General features: G+C 38.6%; 1 protein-coding gene across 6 annotated transcripts in view; it reads left to right on the top strand.

Annotated features, from left to right (window-relative positions):
- Positions 1–20,065, top strand: part of PLEKHA8 (pleckstrin homology domain containing A8) — a 128,026-nt gene that overhangs the window by 56,503 nt on the left and 51,458 nt on the right. For 5 of the 6 annotated variants that reach the window (XM_067042409.1, XM_067042411.1, XM_067042407.1 and 2 more), the window contains 9 exons: positions 984–1,108; positions 4,276–4,434; positions 5,478–5,518; positions 7,378–7,535; positions 9,701–9,860; positions 10,270–10,355; positions 14,890–14,948; positions 15,335–15,465; positions 16,115–16,185. In XM_067042409.1, coding sequence (XP_066898510.1) covers positions 984–1,108; positions 4,276–4,434; positions 5,478–5,518; positions 7,378–7,535; positions 9,701–9,860; positions 10,270–10,355; positions 14,890–14,948; positions 15,335–15,465; positions 16,115–16,185 — 990 coding nt within the window. Of the gene's footprint in view, positions 1–983; positions 1,109–4,275; positions 4,435–5,477; positions 5,519–7,377; positions 7,536–9,700; positions 9,861–10,269; positions 10,356–14,889; positions 14,949–15,334; positions 15,466–16,114; positions 16,186–17,269; positions 17,349–20,065 lie in introns of those variants that run through there. The other variant, XM_067042410.1, reaches the window with a different exon arrangement.

The following is a 20,065-nucleotide window of genomic DNA, read 5'->3' as shown; positions in this document are numbered from 1 at the left end:
AACACCCCGCTTTCCCCTTCCTGTTCCTGGGATAGATGGATACTTAATTGTCAGGTTGCTGCTGCTTAATGCTCATTAACTCAACATCATTAGGTCTCCTGAGAACCATGGCATAACTTTCTATTTTGCCTGGGTCACGAGTGCCAGGGCTTACTGCCTGAGCTCTGCCTTCCCAGCCCCCCAGCCTCGAATGTACACCTGAAAAGCTTGGTGGGAGAGAGGGGCCTCTGGGAACAAGTGTTTCAGGGGACCTTCCTCATGACACCTATGGCAGATGTGCTTAACTCTTCAAGTAGACACAGTAAAATGACCTATTTGTTGGTTGGTTTTCAATGCTAAGTCGAGAGCAAATTCTAGACACTGTCAGCTCTGACTCAGATCAGGTGGTAATGTGCAGCTTTTTCACGTAGAAGAAAGCAGAGGCAGTTATGATTGTAGCCGAGCCCTCAGCGCCAGAATGGCTGGAGTGCCGTGCTAATGAAGGAGCAGCAGGTGTGCAGAGGGTGCTGTTCACCTTGCCAGGCAGCGTGCTGGACCAGTCCTCTGAATTCACAAGCTGTCTTATTAGTGGTAATTGCATGTTACAGAACACTGTTTCCCAGTTTTGAGCACTGGATAGATAGCTGTGACCCCATTTTACAGATAGGAAAACTGTGGCAGAACTGAGACCAAAACCCTGAACCCTTGACTGTTCCCAGTTCTGACACAAGTGGATCAGAGGTATACTGTCTCCTCCTTCCTGTACTGGTGATCATTAAATATGTTGGCTCAAGAAATAGTGTAGATTACTTCAGAAGACTAGAAATCTCCTTTTTCTCTTTTTCTTGCTCCCATGACTTCAATTATGTCATATCTGTAACCCATACTATAAACATCTGACTTTAGGCATAGGTTATATTTCACTTATCTGTATAGTATGCTAACTAGTATATCAGTTATTTATTCTGGGAATTAAATTACGTTTTCATCATCTTGTTATTTAGAGTTTGCTGAAAACACTGAAAACTTGAAAACCAAAATGTCGGAACTAAGACTCTACTGTGATCTTCTTGTTCAGCAAGTAGATAAAACAAAAGAAGTGACCGCAACTGGTGTGTCCAATTCTGAGGTAAAATACCATTCTTCTTAGCCACATGACAAGTAGCACCAGATGTTGCTTACAGGTGCTGCTTCTTCTCACATAATCTCTACCTTGAAATTTACTGTTTTTCAGAGAAAAAAAGTGACAGACTTCAACAAAGAGAAGAAGTGTGTGCATTTCAGCATGTGGAAGCATATAGTTTTCCTTCCTGGGATGAATTCAGGATTAATTAATTGATAATTTTGGAACTTTTAACTTTAGTACTGATGTACTAAAATATGTGTCTCCCCAGTTTGCATAACTTTCTAAAATATAACCTTAGCTGTCTAGCAGAGCCACGTCTATACTACGCATGTGGCTCCTAAGGTGACAGCATCATGTCTGTCAGTAATATGTATCTGTCACCTCTGATGAGACTGTAACAGGATTTTATTTCACTGTAATAGATGTTCTGCTTGAGTAGAGACTAGTGCTTTCAAAGATAGAGACACCGCTTTATTTCTTTATTTCTCTCCATCATCAGTAAGGATTGTGATTTTTATCATTTATTAATGAAATTGTTATTTAAATTGTTATTCTAAAACATATATTAAAAGATCTATCTAGTGTTAAGCTATGTATTGAATAGTTCACATTAGCCAGAGAGGGGTCTCTGCTCTGCTGTCAGAGAAGTTATCTGAAAAACAGTGCCCACAAAATGAAGAATCTGCAGATTATAATTAATGGTTTTAAATTACTTTTCTTAGGTAGTGTATCACTATGCTACTAGTAATATATGTGCTCTAAGATTTTCTAATAAAGGTGGTTTAACTCACTTTCATTCACTTTTTGGGGGTCTCTCTTACTCATTCAGCAACTGCCTATTGTGTACAAGATACTGTGCTGGGGGAGGGAGATGGGAGGGGTACCAAAACACTTCAGTCCTGCTTTTGGGATGTTAGAGCCTGGAGCATTGATTCTCAACCCAGAGCAGTTTTGCTCCTCAGGAGACATTGGGCAATGTCTGAGACATTTTTGGTTGTCACTACTGAGGGAGCGCTGTTGGCATCTAAGGGGTAGAGGCCGGATGCTGCTTAATATCTGCAATTGATAGGAGAGCCACTCCCCCTATATCCCCTGCTCCAATAAGCCAGCCCCAAATGCCAGTGATGCCAAGGTAGAGAAGCCCTGGTCTAGTAGGAAGGGAAAAAATGAACACATCAATTTTTAATTCTAGGAAGTGTTTATAGTAAGTGCCTTGGGAACTTGCTAATGAAACTGTGGTTATGATATTGTGATTTATAATAAGAAATATGTGTTTGGTCTTTGTCTAGTTTTTGGCACAGAGCTCCAAAAAAAACCCTTGGAATTTCCAGGTGATTTTTTTAAAACTGTCTTTGTTATGTTAATGAGGCAACTGTTGGAAAATACTAAGGATGGAGGCTCTGGTTGACCCTAGACCCAAGCAAGTGATTAGAGGGTTGGAACTTTCATTCCTACCCCCTCACCTCCTGGGAGGGGAGAGGAACTAAAGATTGACTTCAGTCACCCTTGGCCAATGATTTAATCAATCGTGCCCATTTAAGGAAGCTTCCATAACCCACAGCATGGGGTTTGGAGAGTTGGTGAATATGTGTTGACTGGGGAGAGTGGCATACTCAGGGAGCATGGAAGTGCCAAGCCTCTTCCCACATATGCCTTGCCCTATGCATCTCTTCCATCTGGTTCTTCCTGAGTTATATCCCTTTATAATATACTGGCAGCCTAATAAGTTAAATGTTTCTTTTCGCTCTGTGAGCTGCTCCAGCAAAGTAATTAAACACAAAGAGGGGGTTGTGGGAATCTTCAGTCTGGAGTGGGTCAGTCAGTAGCACAAGTGACACCCTGAACTTGCCATTGGTGTCTGAAGTGGGGGTGGGGAGCAATCTTGTAGGACTGAGCACTTAACCTGTGAGATCTGACACTATTTCCAGGTAAATTGTGTCAGAATTGTAAGACACGCGGCTGGTGTCCAAGAATTTCTTGGTGGTGTGGAAAAAAACCACACGTTGTAATTGGTGTCTGAAAAGTAGTGGTTCACGACCAGTAACATCTAGCTTGTTAGAAATACAAAACTGAGGAAAATATAGAGGCTACGGTTAAAGAACAAAATTCAACTGAGTAAAATTTAAAGATCGTATTAGCTTTATTCAGCAATTCATAAATCGGGCAGCATCCAGTCTAGCAGATAGAAAGGAGCTGTGAAGAACTGTACCAGACTAGAGATCTTTATGGACCAAAGTGAGCAGGAACAAGGAAGTTATACTGGGCATTTGCTGAATGGTTAAAGCAGGGTTACTTTTCTTATACGGAGCAAAGGGAAATCTTGGAGCCAGGTCAGTACACTAACTTGTGCTGAGCAGGCAAGCACTGATTGGTTGACCTAGGCCTGCCTTTTCTGGGAGAGCCCAGCATAGAAACTTGGATAAGTTTTTGGTTTGCTGATGTGAGACTTAGCATGAGTGACTCCATCTTGGGCCCAATCTGGTAACTTTAATACCACTAAGATGTGGTTACCAAACTCTCTAGTCAGAGGGTAGCCTCAGTTTCCTGAACAACTTATTAATATCAATATCCAGAGTAAAAACAACCTGAGCAAGTGAAATAACTTGGAGAAAAAAATGATTAGATATTCAGAATAATTCCAGTTGCTGAAACCTCTTAGACTCATCTGTACTGAAAGCCAAAAACTCATTCTGAAAGCAAACAATGTGTGGTTTGTGGTTTCTAATGCTTCTATTCTAGAACTTCATTTTTACTCAGACAGTGAGAGACATTTTTCCATTGATCCCACTGGTGTTCAGTCCATGTGATTCTGTTTGGTGTCTGCCACCCCTTATAGACTGCAAACTCCACAAGGGCTCAGTGCCTAGCCCCTGACATACTGCTGTCATATAGTGTTGTTGAGTGGAGAGAAGTCATTGCCTTCAGTTGGAGTGGTGGGTGAGCATGAAGGGCAGATTGAGGGTAAGGCCTGAGTATGATTAATAGGTAAGTTGGACTTGCTCAGTCTTTTTCGTTTATAACTGATACACGTATTTGTCCAGCAAAATAGACGGGTACATGATTATTGTTATTACCCGTTATTAGATGGATAAAACCTCTAAGGACATTCCACAACTGGGCTTTTTCCTTTTTGGCAAGGTAAAGGAGTCTTCACTCTGGTTGTTTTGTAGGAGGGAATTGATGTGGGAACTCTGCTGAAATCAACCTGCAATACTTTTCTGAAGACTTTGGAAGAATGCATGCAGATCGCAAATGCAGCCTTCACTTCTGAGCTGCTCTATCGCACTCCCCCAGGATCACCTCAGCTGGCCATGCTCAAGTCCAACAAGGTAACAGACCACGTCAGCTTGGCTGCAGTAGGGCATGATGAAAAGTTAAGAAAGTGATATACTGAGCTAAATTCTCCGTCACCCTTTGGCAACTGATAAAGACATTTTTGTAGTGGACTTTCCTTTATGTCCAGTATTATATATGCCCTTAGTCCCTTGTATCCAGTCAGTTAGTGTTGGCAGTTTTACCACCTGACCATGTCTCTCTCTGATGTAGCTAGTTTCTTCTCTCCGGCCTCCTTGTCCAGGGAGTCTTGCTGAGATTGGTGATAGCCTTCTAACTAGTTGCCTTCAGCTCGACTCTTCCAGGCAGCCTACAGTGTTTCTGTTCATGCAGTGTAAATTGGGCCACTTTACCTAAACCTTTTAGTGGCTCCCTCATTGCCTACAGGTTAAAGTCAAAACGTCTTAGCCCTTTCCCACATCACCAACCTCTTTCTTTTTCATAACCTGGCTTGAACGTATTAACTGCTTGTAGCTCCCCCGCTTCTTTGGGCCATTTCCCAGTACCAAGAATGCCCTTCTCACCTGTCTTTCCCTGGTTAGCTCTTATTCATCCTTCAAAATTTAATCTCTCTTTCCCTGAATCCATTAGTTGGGCTAAGAGTTCCTCCTTTAGGCATACCCCTACTTTAGCCTTATTCTATATTGAAATTACCTTAAGGGCAAGAACCCCATACTGTTTACCTTTATGCTTCCAGTGTTTGATACAATGCTGTGTCATAGTTTGGTATTTAATAATATTTAATGAGTGTAATAGTAATTACAAGAAAGCTAACCACCAAGGGTATAAGTATGGTAATTAGGCCCTTCAAAAGACCATCTTCCTTTTTCTTAGAAATGTGGGCACCCTTATTTGAATAACTATTAAAGACTGGTTGGGATCAATGACTCCTTTCTTTTGGAAAGACCTAAAATTATTCCTCTTGAGTGGGGCAGTGTGTGTTATGATCATATTTACCACTTTCATATGTGATAAAACTCTAAATATATTCTGTTGGGAGTTTAACATGTGAATTTTCTTTTCTTTGCTTCTTTTAAAGATGAAACATCCTATTGTACCAATTCATAATTCATTGGAAAGGTACAGTAACATTTTTTGTTTTTTCTTCTTTCTAAAATTATAAAAATAAGGATATTGGTATTCCTTGTTTTTTTTTTAAGAAATTATGTGGTGGGCTTCCCTGGTGGTGCAGTGGTTAAGAATCCACCCACCAATGCAGGGGACACGGGTTTGAGCCCTAGTCTGGGAAGATCCCACGTGCCACGGAGCAACTAAGCCCGTGCACCACAACTATTGAGCCTGCGCTCTAGAGCCCATGCGCCACATCTAGTGAAGCCCACGTGCTCTAGGGCCCGTGCTCTGCAACAAGAGAAGCCACCGCATTGAGAAGCCCATGCACAGCTACGAAGAGTAGCCTCTGCTCACCGCAACTAGAGAAAGCCCATGTGCATCAACAATGACCCAACACAGCCAAAAATAATAAATTAATTAAAATAAATAAATTTTAAAAAAGAAAGAAAAGAAATCATGTGGTGGCTTTTCTCATGACTTGAGATGGTACCAGAGGTGAACCTGAGGCACTGCAGATCTTTCATTCAGCACTGACTACTGGGGAAGATGTTTGCATTTCCCCAGGAATATGGATCTCACCCACCACATCTAATAACTTTTCATTTCTCTGTTGTACTGAGTTTTGGAACCTCCTCTCTTGTGAAGGAGCCGAGCATTGATTTAAGGGTGGTTTTATCAGAAAAGACAGTGCTATTTTGTTTCATTTAAAAATAAAAATCTTAGGTAGCTTTACAGGTTGGAAAAAGAACGTAATATCAGAATCTGAACTACTGAAAAAAAGTACACGTTTACACAGTTGTGTTCCTATTTTTTAGGGTCTTTATTCAGTTATTATTTCATATAAGCATTCCTCTATTTTGACATTGTCCATGTATTTGTCCTTTCAATTTATTATTTAATATTTTCATCTCTTTATATACTGTTGTTTGTTTCTTTAGTACAAGGATTGTTCCCCCATTTGGTTAGTAATTTTCTGCTGATCGAAATATTTCTACTAGGAACATCTTTGTAGATTTTTTTTTCTTTTGAGGTATTTCATCAATATACTCCTATATTTTTAATTGCCAAGTTGAAAATACGGTATTTTTTTAGAAAAACAAATGCTTTTCCTGGAGTCAACATGTAGCTTGGACCTTTTGCCTTTATTCTTATTAGAAGAAAATGGTTTTGTTCTAATTTGGCTGAGTCTAGTTATTTATAAGATGTTATGATTGTCCCTTTAACAGAATCAGTTATTTCACTTGCATGTTGAATAGCCTTTTATGTTACCCTAAAGAGCAACAGATCCTCAGGATGTATTGTGTCCTCCTGGGTTTTTTTTTTTTTTTTTGTCTTCCTTGACCACAGCTTGTGGCTTCTAGACAGTTAACTGCTAGGCAAACAAATGGAAGTGGCCAGTGATTTGAGAGGTGAGGAGAGAGAAAAAACCTTCCAGGGAGAAGCTGAGGAAAGTGAGAAAAAGTGTTGAATGTGGTTCCTGTACAAAAGCTGATTGAAAACCAAAGTGCTATCAATGAATATTTCCTGTTGCTGGTGGGGAGCAGGAAGTTTGAGTCAGCTGAGGGTGCATGAGGAGCCATGAGTGGCTCTTTGGTCTCTGAACTTCAGCCTGGAGACAGGCCTGCTCCCAGCACAGGAGGATACCTGCCTTGGAGGCAGGAGGGTTGGGTGAGAGACTTGGCTTGATTTAACAATTCTGTTTTTTTTTTTTTTTTTTTAACAATTCTGTTTTTTAATCAGTGTTAAAAGGAGTTGGTAATTGTGGTTGTGGACCCTTCCCCATCCCTCAGAATAGGATCTATCTGTGCAGTCTATTTATGACCAAATAATTGGACATTTTGGCTTTTTTCCTTTTAAAAACATTTTAGGCAAACAGAGTTAAACAGTTGTGAGAATGGATCTTTAAATATGGAAATAAATGATGATGAAGAAATCCTAATGAAAAACAAGAGCTCCTTATGCTTGAAACCTACAGAGACAGATCGCAGCATATCGAGTGAAGAAAATACAGATGATAATGTAGCAGGTAAAAACAAAAAAGATGTGAGGCACACCATTGAATAAAAGGGTCATGGGGCTTTGATTCATTATCCATGATGCGACACTTGATAGGGATTGACCTCAAGACAGCGTGCTAGGTAGCTCCTGAGGCAGATGTTCGTAAGATAACAGAGTTCACTTGAAAACGTTCTGGCATCCCACCTGACCCCCCTATTGAAAAGGCAGAATGAAGAGGAGTTTTCCACTCACTGTTCTTAGCTGTGATGTTCATGGGCTTCAGTGAGCTGTAGCTGTCTGTGCCGACTTTTTAGAGAGTATGAGTATTAGGACCTTCTGCTCAGGATTTCAAAGTCCATTGAACATAGGCTATGATGTGAGACTTAAGATTCTGCAGAGTTATGGCAGTTCAGTTTTCCATCCTCCTGGTTTCCGGTGAGGCCTGAGGATGTCCGAATTCACCAACCACCATCAGATTTTCGCCTGGCCGTCTCTGTGTTCATCAAGCCAAATTCCCAAGTTTTAGGTAATAACCTGTAGTTGAAAGAGCTGCCCTTTTCGATTTACTAATTTCATTGGCTCTAACTACTAAAACCAACTTCAGATCAGTCCATGACAACCATCTTAGAGTTTTTAATTGTGTTATAAGTGTGTATTAAATAGTTTGAAAATAAAAGTTTTTTAAAAGTTTCCTCCTCATCTCCTCTGGTGAGTGGGGGGAAGAAAAGATGCATTTTCATAGCTGTTAACCTGCAACAAGCAGTCCATACATCACTGAAGTCTTATCCCTTGAGTAAATAATAGACAAGAGAATTTCTATTAAAACAGTGCTATTATTTATTTGACCCAATAATTTTTTTTCTAGGAATTTGTCCTCAGGGAATAGTCAAGTTTAAAGACAAATATATATGGACAGGGATGTCCTTTATGACATTACAGTTAATTCCCATTACTCATGGTAGTTTTGTTCTGTAAAGTCACTGCAAACACTGAATTAGCAAATACTGAACCGTTGCTCCTAGGGGAAATACATGGTTAGGTTCCTGCAAGCCTCTTTTCACATTTTCATCAACTGATCAGAACATATTGTTGTTTTGTGTGTTTCTGTTTAAAGACACCTTGTTGGGGAGAGGGATAAATTGGAAGATTGGGATTGACATATACATACTACTATATATAAAATAGGTAACTAATAAGGAACTGCTGTATAGCACAGGGACCTCTACTCAATACTCTGTAATGGCCTATATGGGAAAAGAATCTAAAAAAGAGTGGATATATGTATATGTATAACTGATTCACTTTGCTGTACACCTGAAACTAACACAACATTGTAAATCAACTATACTCCAATAAAAATTAAAAAGAAAAGAGTCCCTCCTCCTAAAGGAAAAAAAAAAAGACACCTTGTTTATATATATTATTGACTCATTAACATTGAACCCACGGCCAACAGCACTATAACTCATGCCTGAACGAAGCTTATCTTATATAAGCTTATATAACACGTGTTTTTCCATAAGGCAAATCACAGCCTTCTTGTGCTTAGGAACACTAGGCAGCACTACACTTGGGGGTCCTTTTAAACAGCAAAATCAACAACAAAATGCCCAAGAATGCAAAAAAAAATGTCACTAAATAAACACATTTGCATACAGTATGAAAGGTGAAACAAGAAGGCAGAATGTCACCTTGTTCGACCTCAGCTGGGAACAGGCGTGTCAGGTAACTCAGATTTTTTCACCACTCTGCACGTATCCAAAATGACTGCAAGAGTGCCATGAGCGTTGATTTTAGTATTACAAATAAACTTCAGCAAGCAGGCAAATCCACAAAGACAGAATACACTAATAATGAGGCTGAACTCTATTTATAATACTGAAATTTTAGAAACTACCTAAATGCCCTCCACATAAACATGATTCAATATTACATGGTCATTAAAACCATGTTTTGAAGAGTATTGAATGATAATGAAAATATTCATGATACACCGTTCAGTGAAAACAGGCTGGATGAAAATCTACATGTATTTAAACTCAATTTTGTTTGTGTGTATATGTATAGTATTTCACTGATTTTTCTTTCTGTATATTTTCTGTGTTTAAAATGTTCAACAATGAATATATATATATATATTAATCTTATAATATATAAATAAAAGGTTAGTAACAGGTATCTCCTGCTTTACAGTCCAAAGTGAAATGATAAAGGAAGATGGAACGGAAAACCTGGGAAATCATGACAGCCGCTTGGCACAGTCTGAATCACACTCCTCAAGCAGCTCTCCAGAAGCCCACTGGGAAGAAGGCCAAGAAGTCATCCCAACTTTCTTTAGTACCATGAACACCAGGTATTCTGTACTCTCTAAAATCTCTGACAGTTGGATACAAGCTTTCCTTCTGGAAAGTCAATCTTGGTGTTCCTTTCAGGGGATGGCGTATCCTAACAGAATAGAGAATGTGGCATACCAAGCATCTGCTTTACTGTTCACCTTGGCTGAAGCAGTGGATAAGAAGGAACTGGATTGTGAGAGTATACTCTGTCAACAAGTTTTAGCTTGCTTTGGTGGATTATCTTTGGAAAATGATTTTATTAGACTGTGTTATAATAGAAGAACAGTCACTGGGGCATATTTGTGAGATGAAGCTAAATGATTTGACCTACAGAGGGGCAGCTGTTTTCATGACTGCCTCTGCACTGCAGAGCATGCTAATGTTGTGTTTTCAATCTTTCCTCCTCTGTATCACCAAATTGTTTAGCTTTAGTGACATTGAACTTCTGGAAGACAGTGGCATTCCCACAGAAGCATTCTTAGCATCATGTTATGCTGTGGTTCCAGTATTAGGTAAGATTGCTGGATTTGCCTTAAATTCATAGTCTCTAGAATCTGTTTCACTGCAGTTATTTTGTTGTAGAAATATGCTGAACTATGTGTACAGTGAGATTGACCCTTCTTATGTACCTCTTCATATCACTAGACACATAGTTAAAGCTGTGTGACCTTAAGTATTATTACATATTTCCATTTCATTTCTAATATGATTAATATTGATCTTAGAGTTGTGTAATGAAAAGGGAATTCTGTTTTCTAGAAATCCTACTTAAGAGCAAATGTGAAAGTAGCTGAGGAACAGATCTTCAAATCTGTTGGTACTATGAAAAAACATTCTACCAGCTAAAACTTTTTTCAGATTAAAAAAATTATATATATAACTTTATTTAAGTTTAAATTACATTTACTTATTATAGAGCCAGCAGTACCAGTAATTGCTAATGTGTTGAAATTTGCTATATAATCCATTTAACTCTGTATCTCTTTTTTAAATCAAGGTATATCTTGCATAGAACTTAACTGTTACAATTCAGTGAGTTTTGACAAATGAATCCACCTATGTAATCCACACCTCTATCAAGGCAGAGAATGTTTTCATCACCCCAGAATGTTCCCTGTGCCAGTTAGTCCACAACCTGTCACCCAGCCCAAGGCAACCATACTGATTTCTGTCACCACAGATTAGTTTTGCATGTTCTGAAATTTCATATAAGTGGAATCATGTTACATACTCTTGCATTATACTCTTGATAGTATAATGTTTTCACCTTTGTTGTTACATGCATTAGTAGCTCATTCCTTTTTATTGCTGAATAGTATTCTATTAAGTGACTATACCCCAATTTGTTTATTCATTCTCCTACTGATAAACATTTGGGTAGTTTCTTGTTCGGGGCTATTATAAGTGAAATTGCTCTGAACGTTTTTGTGTCTGTGGGCACATGTTTTCATTTTTGAGTAAATACCTAGGGGTGGAATTGCTGATTCATAGGGTTTATACATGTAATTTCATAAAGAGTGGTTGTACCATTGTGTACTTCCAATAGCAATATATGAATATTCTGGTTGCTTCACATCCTCACTAGCACTTGGTGGTGTCAGTATTTTTGGTTTTAGCCATTTCTGTGAGTGTTTGGTGGTATCTTGTGGCTTTAATTTGTATTTCTCTGATGACTAATGATATTGAGCACTTTTTCATAAGGTTATCTACCATTGCTATCTCTTCCATTGTGAAGTCTGTTCAAATCTTTAACCTATTTTTAAAAGTTGGTTAATTTTCTTTTTATTATTGAATTGAAAGAGTTCTTTGTATGTTCTGAATAACATTTCATTGTAGACATAGTCATTATGAATATTTTCCCCCAGACTATGACTTGTTCATTTCTTTTCTTAATGATGCCTTTTGAAGAGCAGGGTTTTTAATTTTCATTAAATCCAATTTATCTATGTTTTCTTCTTTTATAGTTAGTGCTTTCGTATCCTAAAAGATCTTTGCTTATCCCCAAGGTCATGAAGATAGTCTTCTGTGTTGTGTTCTACACTTTTTATTTTTGACTTTAAGTTTACATCTGTGATCCATCTTGGAATCAGTTTTTTATGTGGTGTGAGGTAAGGGTTGAGATTCCTTCTTTTTTTTTTTTTTTTTTTTCCTTTATCTGGTTGTTCAAGAACCATTTGTTGAAAAAGCATCTTTTTTCCCTTTTATATTACCTTGGCAGCGCTTTGAAAACCAGTTGACCCTATAAGTGTGGGTCTATTTCTGGACTCTCTTTTGTTTCAACAATCTGTTTTTTTCCTCAGCCTAGTATTACAGTATCTTAATTACTGTGTAAGGCTTGAAATCAGATAATGTAGGTCTTCCGGTTTTGTTCTTTTTTTTCAAGATGTTTTGGCAATTCTAGGTCCTTTGCATGTCCATATAAATTTTAGCTTTTCAGTTTCTGTTAAAATGAATGTCAGTATTATGACATAGTATGAGTCTGTTTCATGTTTGGTAATTGCAGTCATTGTTGCTTTTGTTGTGGTCGTCCGTTTACGATGCTTGGTGTCAGTTTATTTATCTCTTGTAAAAATAAAATACCGTGTGTGTGTGTGTGTGTGTGTGTGTGTGTGTGTGTGAAAAAAACAAAAAGAATCATGGGCCATGCATGCTTCCCATTACTTTAAGGGAAAAGCAAAGCTGCCCATCCCACTAATTCAACCCCAGAGAGGAAGAAGAGTCCTGATACAGATAAAAGAGAAAAATTAAGGCCATATCCAGGGGTCAGTGTACTAGAGTGGAGCTTTCCAGAGATGCGTGGAGGGTATCAAAGTTCCCATCCTCCTTCCACGACTCCTCTTCACTCTCCTCGATAGGATAAGCAAGGACAAAGTGGAGCCCACAGAGTAGGGGGGCATACAGGTGGCTTCCACATGGTCCAGTTGGCCAAAGAAAATAGAGTATATACACACTGGGACTAGAGGTTGAAGGGGATTTTTTTTTCCTGTAGGATTCCTGGGACCATACATTCTTTGATAAGCATGTATGACGGTAGGAGGCAGGATAGAATAGCAGTCTGATGGGAAAGCTACAAGGTAACTCCAATTCCACCCTACACAGTAGTTATGGCCAATAATACAAGTTATCCCTCTTATCATGAAGATGCCAGGAGTCTTAAGTCTTGAACCTTAAAATCAGAGAAATCATAAATATTTCTCTGTATAAATAAAAATAAATCTCAATACGTATATCCCAAACATATACAGAAACAGAAAACAACTATGGTTTAGGAATAAAAAAAGGAGTAAGATAGTAAAATGCAATATTCTGATATATGTACTGGTTTTCTGTACTAAGCCACTAAACCACTCAAAACTTAGTGAGAGTAAGTAAAACATAAGTACTCCCAACTGATTTTTTTGAATAGATAGAGGCATTTCTGAATAAGACATACTGTATTATATAAGACACGAAAGAGCTTATTCTGTGTCCCACTGTGATTTTTTTTTGAAGTAATGAATCTTGAAAATCTTTCAATAAACATATATGATTTTCTTACTATTTCTTAAAAAAAAAAAAAAAAATGCCTGTTGAGATTTTGATTAGGATTACATTGAATCTGTAAACCAATTAGTAGGAAATTAACATCTTAAACAACATTGAGTCTTCTAATCCAGAATGTGCTATATCTCTCATTTACTTAGGTCTTCTTTATTTTCACAATGTTTTGTATCGTGTAAAGGTCTTACACATCTTTTGTTAGGAATAAATTTTAGAATTTTATGTTTTTTTATGCTATCATGAAAAGTATTTCATTTTCCAGTTGTTTATTAATAGCATATAGATACAATTGACTTGTACATTGAGTTGTTTTTTACAATCATGAATGAGTTAATTTACAAAATGTATTTTCTTTGTTTATTGAAATTATCATGTCTTTTTTCCTGTACTCAGTGTAATAAATTACATTGTTTGGATGAATTTAAGCCTGCTATCTTGCTGTCTGTTTCTACCATCTTGCTGCTTATTGTCTGTTTGTCTCATGTGTTCTTCCTTGTTTAATCCTTTCTTGATTTCTACCCAATTAATCAATTTTTTTTGAATTCTGTTTTATTTCCTCTTTTAGCTTTTTAGCTACCTATCTTTGTTCCTGCCTTTCTTTTGGATGAGTCAAGTATTTTTTAGAATTTTATTATATTTTCTCTTTTGGCTTTTTGGCTATACCCTTGTGTTACTTTTTTTTTTTTTTTTTTTTTTTTTTTTTTTTTGTGGTACGTGGGCTTCTCACTGTTGCAGCCTCTCCCATTGCGGAGCACAGGCTCCGGACGCACAGGCTCAATGGCCATGGCTCACGGGCCCAGCCGCTCTGTGGCATGTGGGATTTTCCCGGACCGGGACACGAACCCGTGTCCCCTGTATCAGCAGGCGGATTCTCGACCACTGCGCCACCAGGGAAGCCCTGTGTTACTATTTTTAGTTGCTCTTATCCAACAAAAATATTCAGACTACATATATAATTTTAAATTTTCTGGCAAGCATATTAAAATTGTAAAGCAAAACAGATAAAACTAAATTTAATAATGTATTTTATCTAACTTGGTATATACAATATATCATCTGAACATGGAATCAATATAAAAGAATCATTAATGAGATATTTGGCATTCTTTTTTGGGTAAGTCTTTGAAATCTGGTATATATTTATACTTACAGCATATTTCAGTTTGGAATAGGTACATTCCAAGAGCTCAATAGCCACACATCTACTGGCTACCATATTGGACAGTGCAGCCCTAAGAATTACAATGCACATTCTAAACTTATAAAGTTATCCTCACCTGCCCTTAGGCCCTTATTACAGTTACTCATTTCAGAGCAGTGTAGTAGAAAAAAGCAATGACAGTGTACCAGGAACCTTTGAAGCTTATGTTTAGAAAATGATTTAAAAGCAAAAAATAAAAGTTTGGCAGGGTGGGGGGCAGCCTGTTAAATTCATTGCTACTATAAAAAATATTCTCCACTTGAAAAAATTGCTTTTTCAAAGATGTTTTCAATCTTTTCTTCTAGACAAACTTGGCCCTACAGTGTTTGCACCTGTTAAAATGGATCTAGTTGGAAATATTAAGGTGAGTATACTGGCTTGTCTCTGTGGAGACTGTATATTTGGAGGGAGTAGTTGCATGAAATCTCATTCAGAAACAAATGATTGTTGAGTTTTATACTCGGGATGAAAAGTATAGGCCAACTGTAAGAACCTTTCTCAGAGGAAAAAATACTTTAAAAACAGTACTTTAAAACCCTCAAACTATTTAATTCTAGCTTAAGCCTAATAAGAATCCTCAAACAAATAAAACAGACTATACTTGGAAAGCATAAGGAAGAAGATATAAGAGGCTTAGTTCGTTTTGATTTCTTAGAAGCCTGGTTGACAAACTTATGTCTCAACAGTAAACTGACTTGCTTGATAGCTTTAGCACTTTTAACTTAGGTTATTTCCCTGCTTCTCCTGCAGAAAGTAAATCAGAAGTATATAACCAACAAAGAAGAGTTTACCACACTCCAGAAGATAGTGCTGCACGAAGTGGAGGCCGATGTAGCCCAGGTTAGGAACTCAGCTACAGAAGCCCTCCTGTGGCTGAAAAGGTGAGGCAGCTGGGGTGGGGAAGCAGTTGAAATCCAGCTTAGTTGAAATGTTACCCCTCCCCCCAAAAAATTGTTATGCAAAAGAGGCTACTTCTGAGTGAAAGCTGTAACCCATGTATAGCCTTTTCTAGAAGGTCTGAAAAATAGAATATCAACTTTTTTTTGCCTCTGTCTTGATAGTGATAAACATTGTTAATAGAATATATAAGATAGGAATCATAAAGGACAGTAAAGCTGATTGGTTTGTCTTTAAGTCAGTGGATCACAAACTGCAAAGGCATCAGAATCACCTGGAGGGCTTATTAAGAAACACAGATTGCTCCACCCAAAACCCAATTTCTGATTCAGTAAGTCTGGAGGGGAGCTCCAGAATTTGCATTTCTAACAAGTTCCCAGCTGATGCTGAAGCTGCTGGTCCTGGGACCACATTTGGAAAACCACTGTGTAGGTATTTCAGATAAGAATCATCTAGAGCAAGCTAAAGGGAAATCACAGGGAAGAAACTTAGAAAGGACTGCCATGTGACTTGACTTGTTTATTGCTCTGCCCAAGATACTACTGAAGAAGAAGCTGATATCTGCCATTTATTCATACCCATTCAACATAAGTGATCTTTGAAAATAATATTTCTTCCTCTTTTTTGTTTTAGGGGTCTCAAATTTTTGAAGGGATTTTTGACAGAAGTGAAAAATGGAGAAAAGGACATCCAGACAGCCCTGAGTAAGCGTGATTTACATTTTGGTTGATTAATTGAATAGGATGTGGAATGGGGACCCCTGGAGGAGGAGATAGGGTGTGCTTTTCAAGATCTGATTTTGGTTTTTTTTCTATTTCATTATTATTAATTGTTTGTTTCTTATATGCTTTGTTAAAAAAAGAACTCATAAGATAGTGACCTGGTAGTCTAGATCTAACTTATTAAAAATCAGTATATCTTAAAGAAGAGCTAAATTAATAGAGAGCCATCTTTTAATCTTAATAGGAAAACCTAATATCTTTAAGAAGTCAGTTCTTCCTAAATGAATCTTGAGATAACTGTATAGTTTTCTAAAATCCGTATCCAGAGAGAAGCTAGTTTTGGAGACCATAAAAGCGAGGGTGTGGGGAACCCTAGGAATTTGCTCTGAAGTGAGATGAAGGGCTGGTCATCATCTTCTATTCCTCAAGTGCCCTACGTGCCCCATTTTTGTGGTGGTAGTTGAGACTCGGATGAAGGCCTTGGTCAAAGGAGATCGTCCAATATCCCCAGCATCTTAATGCAGTGACTGGAACATTGTAGGTATTTAAATAAACATTGGGTGGGTGGGTGGGTGGGTGGGTGGATAGATGGATGGATCAATGCACCTATCGGACCACTTTTGGAAAACATTGAAAGCATCCTCACAGTGCCACTAACAGACTGGCTAAACTCTCAATCTTGGTCTCTAGGAGATCCTTCCAGGATGGGCATTGAGGTGAGCACGTGGGAGTGAGATTCCATATTACTATGAAGCCCTGTATTGGTCAGGCTCTAGGCAGTCATGATTATAAATAATGAAATGAATGAATTAGATGCTTCTGCCGGGGAGGAGGAGCCAGTGTTCACACAGCATTTTATCGGTGTCAGGGGTGAGTTCTTCCTTTTGTTAGTCCTACCTTTGTTTGGGTCATGAGTCTTGAGGGATCCTCTGCCCCTGTGTGATTTTCCCAGGCCTCCCTGTGTAGAAACTTGCTGATGTGCCATGAAACAATAAAAGCTGATATTTCTGTAACACTGTATAAAAAATTTAGACAATCTAGTCCTCACATCAATCCATTTTTACAGGTTAGGTAACTGAAATTCTGAAAGATTAAAAGACACGCTAAGACCACAAAGGATCTGAAGCAGGATCATTTTGGGATCCCCAGCTCTAAGGTCCTCATTTCTCCCACAGAAGGTCTTCTCCACCATCCCTGAGCTACCTGCATTTTGGGGTTTCTCATACATCCTTGAATTTCCAGGACTGTCTCAGTTATATCCTCTCCTAAGTATCCTGGTTTCAGTACTAAAAATATATTCACCATGACTATTAGGACTCCCTAACCAGTATCTATCAAACTTGATGACTTTGTGGAGTGATTAAGAGATCATGGGCTTTCTGGATAATGTTGTGCCCTTAGGCAATTTACTTAACCTTTCTGTGCCTCAGTTTCCTCATCTGTAAAATGGGAATGATGATTTGATTTCCCTAATAAGATTGTTGTAAAGATTAAATAGGTTTATGCATGTGAAAAGATTAGAAATTTGGTACATAATAAGCACTTAATAGAGGTTAACTTCTATTGTTGTTTATATTCTCATCATCATGACATATACAAAGTTGATAACCTACCAGAAAATGGGACTTATTTGTCCCAAATCACAAATGGAAAGTTACCAAGCTCAGTTGAAATTTCTCTCCAGACTGACTTCTTAGTATGGAAGTTTCACACTGAGAGGAAGACTCCACCACCTGCAGGAAATGCAGAAGATATGGGATTCAGCACTGTGTGTGTGGTGGACTCCACATGTCACAGGATGCTACTGCTTTCTGATGGCTGGCTGTGTGAGGGCAAGTGGGGAATGCTAATCTCATTACCCCTCTGCTGGAGCTGGGCTAGAGGAGAACCCAGCTGCTTACCAGACACAGCAAGTGAAAAGAAAAGCTTTGCCCCTTGGAGGTGGAGAGACAGTTGAGGATATACCCTTTCTGCCCTGCCCCCATCCCTAATTCTGCCTCCTTTCCTCCCCTATCTTTTACTTGATTTGAAAGCTGGGCCTAGAGATGTTGACCTTATGAAGAGAGAGGAGACTTGAAGGGTAAATGCTGCTTCAAAACTGAAATAATCACAGCCAATCTCAGCTTTTCCTTCCCTTTCTTCCCCGCTGGACTGTTTTCAGTGGAAAGGAAAAGGGACCATAAATTTGAGATTTTCATCCTGATGCTCAGGATTATTTCAGAGATTTTCATGATTTAAATCATCTTTGCTTATAGGGATCCCTAGTTTCCTGCTGCTGTTCAATGTGGAGAGGTAAATCTCCCCCAACCAGCCCTCTTCCCTCTAAACACAGACACAAATTCTGTGCAAGCAAATAAGAGAGATTTATGAGAAATGTTTACACATTAACTATTCAGAACCCATAGGCTGCTTGTTGCCTATTTCTTCTGGATTGCTGGCTTCTTTTTTCTCATTTTGAAATCACAGACTTTATAAACAGAACGGATATCTTGTCTAAAATGAGATAGTTTGGGTATGTAAGTAAAAGAGTGGGTATGTGCAATATAGGCAAATTAGCTTGCATTTTTTATTTTGAAATTGAATTTGAGTTATTGTAATAACAGCTACCATTTATAGAGCACCCAGTGTTGGCATAACACTAGGTTCTCCATAAACATTTTATTTAATCTTCAGAGTACTCCCCTTTTACAGCAAGTAAACTGAGGTTTAGATAGGATAAGTACTTTCCCTAGGGTCTCAGATCTAGATCAGTGGTTCTCAAAGTGGTCCAAGGACAGCAACATCTTCATCACCTGGAGACTTATTAGAAATGCAGACTACTACCTGACACCTGCTGACTCAGAAACTCCCGAGGTGGGGCCCAGCAATGCATGTGTTCACAAGTCATGCAAGTGATTCTAATCCATGCTCAAGTTTGAGACCCATTCATCTAGAGCTGGGATGTTGAAGCTCACCTGTCATTAGGCTACATTTGGTTATTTGGGAATTTTGACTGCATCTAAGTGATTATTAAATAAGCAGGAATAAAAGTACCGAAATTAGGTACCCATAGCATCAGTTAATTTTGCCTCCTTTTCATGATAATTGGCTGGTTACCCAATGGCTGAAAACTTTTCCTAACCTAGGAACAGCAAGACAATTAGTAGGGATAAAATAAGGATAATCTTTGGATGACACTCCCAAATTTGAAAACACTGCTTAAAGAAAGGTTTTGAGGGCTTCCCTGGTGGCTCAGTGGTTGAGAGTCCTCCTGCTGATGCAGGGGACACGGGTTCGTGCCCCGGTCCGGGAAGATCCCATATGCTGCGGAGCAGCTGGGCCTGCGCGTCCGGAGCCTGTGCTCAGCAACGGGAGAGGCCACAACAGTGAGAGGCCCGCTTACCGCAAAAAAAAAAAAAAAAAAAAAAAGAAAGGTTTTGAGGTAACTGCTCATAATTTTGGATAGTCTTAGTGGCTTTGAAAATGGGAGATGATATGTAACGGTCCTAAATGACACAACGGAAGCCTTGACATCTACTAACTCTCTGGAAAATGCATGTATAGTCATTGAGTCATTGTATTGCTGCAGTTCTGTGACCTAGAATGAGTTTTTAGCAATCGGAAGGAGGCCTTGGGCTTTATACTGCCCCCTTTTGCATTTGAGCCATCACTTGAATACCCTGTAATGATGATCAGAGTGGAATATTTTGGGTGGTCTCATGCCAAGAGCTGCTCTGAACTCTAGTGTCCTCTGACATTCTCTAGAGATCACTCTAAGGAAAGAGTTGGGTACACAAGGCAAATGAGTTTAATGGTCCACCCTGTAGATGAGCCCCTCCATTCACAGATGCCACATCAAGAAGAGGCTTTGGAAAGCATCTTT

The sequence above is a fragment of the Kogia breviceps genome, chromosome 9 (genome assembly GCF_026419965.1).
Source record: "Kogia breviceps isolate mKogBre1 chromosome 9, mKogBre1 haplotype 1, whole genome shotgun sequence".
Lineage (NCBI taxonomy): Eukaryota > Metazoa > Chordata > Mammalia > Artiodactyla > Physeteridae > Kogia > Kogia breviceps.
Note: the sequence above shows the minus strand (reverse complement) of the source record. Positions and strands in the feature narration are given on the sequence as shown.